The sequence below is a fragment of the Chiloscyllium plagiosum genome, chromosome 7 (assembly GCF_004010195.1).
Source record: "Chiloscyllium plagiosum isolate BGI_BamShark_2017 chromosome 7, ASM401019v2, whole genome shotgun sequence".
Classification (NCBI taxonomy): domain Eukaryota; kingdom Metazoa; phylum Chordata; class Chondrichthyes; order Orectolobiformes; family Hemiscylliidae; genus Chiloscyllium; species Chiloscyllium plagiosum.
This window is the reverse complement of record NC_057716.1, coordinates 109,132,006-109,139,398: the sequence shown is the minus strand read 5'-3', so window position 1 is coordinate 109,139,398 and position 7,393 is coordinate 109,132,006. Positions and strand designations below refer to the sequence as shown.

The 7,393-nt window shown below is 45.2% G+C and overlaps 1 protein-coding gene across 1 annotated transcript in view; it reads left to right on the top strand.

The window, feature by feature from the left end:
- The window catches only part of LOC122551865 (unconventional myosin-X-like), a 230,211-nt gene that overhangs the window by 155,368 nt on the left and 67,450 nt on the right, over window positions 1-7,393 (top strand). Inside the window, exons 28-29 of the mRNA XM_043694412.1 lie at window positions 757-852; window positions 1,875-1,968. Of these exons, the coding sequence (XP_043550347.1) occupies window positions 757-852; window positions 1,875-1,968 (190 nt within the window). The remainder of the gene's footprint in view (window positions 1-756; window positions 853-1,874; window positions 1,969-7,393) is intronic.

The following is a 7,393-nucleotide window of genomic DNA, read 5'->3' as shown; positions in this document are numbered from 1 at the left end:
TGCGTACAGGAGTTGGGAGGTCATGTTGCAGCTGTACAGGACATTGGTTAGGCCACTGTTGGAATATTACATGCAATTCTGGTCTCCTTCCTATCGGATAGATGTTGTGAAACTTGAAAGGGTTCAGAAAAGATTTACAAGGATGTTGCCAGAGTTGGAGGAGTTGAGCTATCAGGAGAGGCTGAACAGGCTGGGGCTGTTTTCCCTGGAGTATCGGAGGCTGAGGAGTGACCTTATAGAGGTTTATAAAATTATGAGGGGCATGGATAGGATAAATAGACAAAGTCTTTTCCCTGGGGTTGGGGAGTCCAGAACTAGCGGGCATAGGTTTAGGGTGAGAGGGGAAAGATATAAAAGAGACCTAAGGGGCAACTTTTTCACACAGAGGGTGGTACGTGTATGGAATGAGCTGCCAGAGGAAGTGGTGGAGGCTGGTTCAATTGCAACATTTAAAAGACATTTGGAAGGGTATTTGAATAGGAAGGGTTTGGAGGGATATGGGCCGGGTGCTGGCAGGTGGGACTAGATTGGGTTGGGATATCTGGTCGGCATGGACGGGTTGGACCGAAGGGTCTGTTTCCATGCTGTACGTCTCTATGACTCTAACCTCTCAGCTCCCTGGATGTATCTGCCATGGATCAGCCATCTCCCTCGGTTGATCATGCACTCCTCTTTTCTGTGTTGATTGTCCTCCCTCTATTATATATCTTCTCAAAGTTGATGATGTATTATCATGTTGTTTCGCTGTCTCTGCAGAGAAATTGTGGACAATGGAGAGAAGGAAAATGCTCTAGATGTGGTGACAAATGACAGAATCTATCACATCGTCGCTGAGTCTCCTCAGGATGCCAGGTATCCTTCTTTCCTTTTGTTGCTCAGTAAAGTGAGGAGGTGCAGATCAAAGGTACAATTCTCCAAGGGGTTCAGGACAGAGAAACCTGGTGGGGCTGTGTCGATGGGATGTGGGTGACTGGCTGGGATAGCATTTATTGCCCATCTACAATTGCTTTGTCAAAGGCTATTGCGAGCTGCCTTCTTGAGCTGTCATGACTTTGATGTGGAGATGCTGCCGTTGGACTTGGGTGGACAAGATCAGAAGTCACACAAACCATGTTATAGTCCAACAGGTTTATTTCAAATCACAAGCTTTCTGAGTGCTCCTCCTTTGTTATACAATGGTTCCAACACAGCAGGAGGCCATTCAGCCTATCAATGTACTCACTGAGGACCACTCTGTGCTGGCCTGCTCTCCAGCATCTAGTTACATATTTCCTTGTGGTTGAACTATTCTCAGGAGCTGGCCTGTAACCTGACAGCCATGTTCCTATTCCTAGTCACGTGTACATTAATCAGCAACAACTTGTATTCGTAAACCTTCGTGAACATAGTGAAAAAACAGACAACGCCTCAGAGGAACAAGCGAAACATTCCAACATGTCACAGGGAAGGAGGGATTAGGAATTAGGTCAGGTGACCAAATATTTACTCAGAGGAAAGTTATGACCATTTTAAAGGTAAAGTGATATTGAGAGGGGGAGAGGGCTTGCCCCCTGACCTCAAGGCCTAGACAGCTAAAGACCCAGCCTCCAGTGGTGGAGTGTTATGACTGTGATGGGAGAAATATGCTGAGAGCTAATCCCCATTCTCTCACCTTTGGTGTCAATGTGTTGATTCAATCCCCAAAATGGCTAATTGTTGCTCTTCTGTCAAGTGAGTCTTGAGGAGAAAATTGGCTGATGGTGAGTGTTAATGTGCAGAGGAGATAGATGGGTGGAGGAGATGTGGAAAGTGGGGCAGGGATGAGAGAGGAGAAGGTGCATTAGGGGACACGGTGATGATGAGATGCTGTTCACTGGTGTGTTTTATCTGGACAGTGATTGGTTCAATGTACTGAGTGGCGTTCATAGTGCAACACAGCAGCAGCTGCGAGAGATGCGTGATGAACAGGCAAATCCAAAGAACGCAGTGGTAAGTGTCAGTTTACTGTACCTCAAACTCACGATAACACATAGAATGAAGCCATCAGAGATGGCGAATTCTTTTATATGGAGAGAGGCCCCATGAGAGGGAGTTTTACTTTATATCAAACACTACTGTTCCAGGAAATGTTTGATGGTGCAATGTTGAGGGGGTTTTACTTTCAGTTTAAAAGAGTTGAGAAAGTTTTACGCTGTGTCTAACCCCATAGTGTCCCTGTCCTGGGAGTGTCTGTAGGGAGTTTTACTCTCAGTTACAGCTAGTGTTACTCGGGAGAGTTTAAATTGATGTGCAGGGGGTGGGAATCAGAGCAGTAGGTCAGCAGGTGAGATTACCGAGGAAGAGTTAGAGACTAAGGCCAGACGAAGAGGAGGAACAGTCAGGGGAAGGTTACTGAACGTGTGGGACTGGTGGTCTGAGGTGTATTTGTTTTATTGTGAGGAGTATGATAAGTAAGGCAGATGAACTTAGCATTTGGAGTAACATATATAACTCTAATGTTGTAGCTGTGACAGAGGGAGAAAGTGAGGACTGCAGATGTTGGAGATCAGAGTCGAGAATGTGGTGCTGGAAAAGCACAGTAGGTCAGGCAGCATCTGAGGAGCAGGAGAATCAACGTTTCGGGCATAAGATTCCTGATGAAGGGCTTATGCCCAAAATGTCGATTCTCCTGATCCTTGGATGCTACCTGACCTGCTGTGCTTTTCCAACAACATACTCGTGACTGTAGCTATGACAGAGTCTAGGTTGAGAGACGGGCAAGTCTGGCAGCTTAACATTCTAGGACTTAGATGTTTCGGACGAGATAGAGAGGGATGTAAAAGAGGTGGGGTAGTTGCGTTACTGATCAAGGAGAATGTCACAGCTGTACTAAGGGAGGATACCTTGGAGGGCTCATCCAGCGAGGCATTATGGGTACAGCTCAGGATTGGAAAGGTGGAATCACTTTGATGGAATTGTACTACAGTCCTCCCAACAGCCAGCAGGTGATAGAGGAACAGCTAAGTGGACAGAATATGGAAAAATATGAAAACAACAGGGTTGTTGTGGTGGGTAATTTTAACTTCTCCTAAATTAACTGGGGTTCCTTTTGTACCAGTGGCTTGGATGGGGGAGAATTTGTTAGGTATGTCCATTCCTGAAGAAGGGCCTGTGCCCGAAACGTCGAATCTTCAGAGCTAAAAGCAGCAAGGAGGGGACATGAAAGGTCCTTAGTAGATAGGATTAGGGAAAACCCTAAGGCTTTCTATAGGTATGTTTGTACTGCGCTGTATTCTTCTATGTTCTATGTTCTATGTTCCTGTTCCCTGGATGCTGCCTGACCTGCTGTGCTGTTCCAGCAATAAAGTTTCAACTTTGATCTCCAGCATCTGCAGACCTCACTTTCTCCTATGTCCAGGATTGCATTCTGAAACAATATATAAATAATCCGGCTAAGGAAGAGGCCGTATGAGACCTGGTACTGGGCAGTTGGCCCGGCCAGATGATTGTAGTTTCAGTGGGGGAGTATTTGGGGAAGAGTGACCATAAGTCCCCAAGTTCTCAGTCACTTCTGGATAAGGACAAAGGTAGACCTCAGGTGAAAGTACTAAACTGGGGAAAGGCTAATTATAATATATATACAATATATGATAGTAATTGAGAAATGTAGATTGGGAGCAGCCGTTTATGGGTAATTCCACATCTGACAAGTGGGAATCTTGTAAAGGCCAGTTTACTTAAAGTTGAGGAGCAGCATGTTCCTGTGAAAGTGAAGGGGAAGGACGGCAAGATTTGGGAACCTCAGATGAGAAGAGAAATTGTGAGCTTTGTCAGAAAGAAAAAGGAGGAATACATAAGATTTAGGAAACTGACAACAGGCAGAGCCCTTGAGAAATGTAAAGAAAGCAGGAAAGAAAGTAAACAAAGGGCTTTGGAATGACTTTGGCAAACAGGATTAAGAAAAACCCCAAGGTTTTTATACATATATAAGGAGCAAGATGGTAGCCAGGAAAAGAGTAGATCAAATCAAGAACAAAGGAGGTAATTTATGTGTGGATCCGGAGGAAGTGGGTGAGGTCCTTACCAAACACTTTGCAAAGGAGAGGGGCCTGATGAATAGTCTTACGAGGGGCATGTTCATACTCTAGGGCATCATAAAAAGGGGAGAGGTGTTGGGTGTTTTGAAAAGTATTAAGATAGACAGGTCCCCAGGACCTGATGGGATCTATCCAAAATGTTGAAGGAGGAAATTCCTGGGGTCTTGTAGGAAATCTCTGCATCCTCTTTTGTCATAGGCAAGGTCCCAGAAAACTGGGGAAAAGCCAAAGTGGTTCTGTTTTTTAAGAAAGGCAACGGGGGTAATGAGAAAATTTACAGGTCAGTGAGCCTTATATCAGTGGTGGGGAAATTATTGGAGAAGATGCTTAGGGACAGGACCAATTTACATTTGGAAAAATATGGACTTATTATCATTAGGCAGCGTGGCTTTGTGTGGGAGAAGTTGTGTCTCACAAACTGAATTGAGTTTTTAGAGGAGGTGACGAGGATCATTGATGAGGACAGGGTGGTGGATATTGTCTACGTAGGCCTTGACGAGGCTCCTAAAGGCAGGCTGATACAAAAGGTGAAGTCACATGGAATGTGTGGTGAGCTGGTGAAATGAATACAGAGCTGAAAATGTGTTGCTGGAAAAGCGCAGCAGGTCAGGCAGCATCCAGGGAACAGGAGAATCGACGTGACGTTTCGGGCATAAGCCCTTCTGTATTCAATGAATACAGAATACAATGAATACCAGGATGTTGCCTGGAATGGAGAATAGGTCGTACGAGGATAGGTTGAGAGTGCTAGGCCTTTTCTCGTTGGAACGGCGAAGGATGAGGGGTGACTTGATAGAGCTGAAAATGTGTTGCTGGAAAAGCGCAGCTGGTCAGGCAGCATCCAGGGAACAGGTGACTTGATAGAGGTATATAAGATGATCAAAGGAATAGATAGAGTAGACAGTCAGAAACTTTTTCCCCGGGTACAACAGAGTGTTACAAGGGGACATAAATTTAAGGTGAAGGGTGGAAGGTATAGGGGAGATGTCAGGGGTGGGTTCTTTACCCAGAGAGTGGTGGGGGCATGGAATGCGCTGCCTGTGGGAGTGGTAGAGTCAGAACCTTTGGTGACCTTTAAGCGGCAATCGGATAGGTACATGGATGGGTGCTTAAGCTAGGACAAATGTTCGGCACTACATCGTGGGCCGAAGGGCCTGTTCTGTGCTGTATTGTTCTATGTTCTATGTTCTATGTTCTATAACTGGCTTAGCCATAGAAGACAGAGAGGAGTGTTGGAAGAATGGAAAGGTGTTTTTCTGACTGAAGATCTGTCGCCAGTGGTGTTCTGCAGGGATCAGAGTTGTTTGTAATATATATGAATGATTTGGAGAAGAATGTAAGTGACATGATTGTGGATGACACAAAGATTGGAAGAGCTGCAGGTAGTGTGGAGCATTGTCAGAGGATACAGCAGGATAAGGATAGGCTGGAGACTTGGGCAGAAAAATTGCAGATGAAATTAATCTGGATAAATGTGAGCTGATGCATTTTGGAAGATCTAATGCAGGAGGAAAGTATACCGTAACAATAAACAGACTGAGGGATCTAGGCATAGAGATGCACAGTTCCCTGAAAGTAGCAACACAAGTGGATAGGCAGTCAAGAAGGTGTATTGCATGTTTGTTTTCATTGGTCAGGGCACAGAGTATAAAAATTGGCAAGTCACACTGCAGCTGTATAGAACTTTAGTTAGGCCACATTTGGAATATTGTGTACACCACACTACCAGAAGGATGTGGAGGCTTTGGAGAGGGTACGGAAACGGTTTACCAGGATGTTTCCTGGTTTGGAAGGTATTAGCTATGAGAAGAGATTGGACATACTTGGTTCGTTTACACTTGAACATCAGAGGCTGAGGGGGAACCTGAACAAGGTTTACAAACTGATGAGAGGCCTGGATAGAATGGAGAGTCACAAGTCTTTTTCCCAGGGTAGAAATGTCAATTACTCTGGGACATAGGTTTAAAGTTAAAGGGGATAGGTCTAAAGGAGACGTGAGAGGCAGGTTTTTTACACAGAGGGTGGTGAGTGTCTGGAACGTGCTGCCAGAGGAGGGGGTGGAGGTGGATACAGCAGCAATGTTTATGAGGCATCTTGACAGAGACATGAATAGGCAGGAAATAGAGGGATACGGACCGTGGAGAGGCAAAAGGATTTTAGTTTAGAAAGACATCTTGTGTCAGTACAGACTTGTTGGGCCAAAGGGTCTGTTTCTGTACTATACTGTTCTTTGTTCTAAAAGAATATAGATCATAGAATATAGAAAGTACAGCACAGAACAGGCTCTTTGGCCCACAATGTTGGGCCTAGGATTATTCCAAATCTAAAATAAAGTAACCTAACCTACGCACCCCTCAATTCACTGCTGTCCATGTGCATGTCTAGCAGTCGCTGAAATGTCCCTAATGACTGCTTCCACCGCCACCACTGGCAATGCATTCCATGCATTCACAACTCTCTGCATAAAGCACCTACCTCTGACGTCTCCTCTATACATTCCTCCTAATATCATAAAACTATGACCCCTCGAGGCAGTCAATCCTGTCCTGGGGACAAGTCTCTGGCTATTGACTCTATCCATGCCTCTCATTACCTTGTATATCTCGATCAGGTCACCTCTCTTCCCCCTTCTCTCCAGAGAGAAAAGTCCGAGCTTAGTCAATCTCTCTTCGTAGACAAACCCTCCAGTCCAGGTAGCATCCTGTTAAACCTTCTTTGCACCCTCTCCAAAGCTTCTGTATCTCTCCAGTAATAGGGCGACCAGAACTTGACAGAATATTCCAAGTGTGGTCTCACCAGGGTCTTGTAGAGTTGCAGCAAAACCTTACAGCTCTTGAACTTAATCCCCATGTTCATGAAAGCCAAAACACCATATGCTTTCTCAATAACCCTATCCACTTGGATGGCAACTTTGAGGGATCTATGTACTTGAACACCAAGATCCCTCTGTCCCTCCACACTGCCAAGGATCCTGTCTTTAATCCTATATTCAGCATTCAAGTTCAACCTTCCAAAATGCATCACTTTGCATTTATCCAGGTTGAACTCAATTTGCCAGTTCTCAGCCCAGCTCTGCATCCTGTCTATGTCACGCTGCAGCCTGCAGTAGCCCTCTATACTATCAACGGCACCTCCAACCTTTGTGTCATCTGCAAATTTACTAACCCACCCCTCAACCTCCTCATCCAAGTCATTTATATAAACTACAAAGAGCAGATGCCCAAGAACAGAGCCCTGCGGGACACCACTCAACACTGACCTCCAGGCAGAATACTTTCCATCTACAACCACTCTCTGCCTTCTGTCAGCCAGCCAATTCTGAATCCAGATAGCCAAAT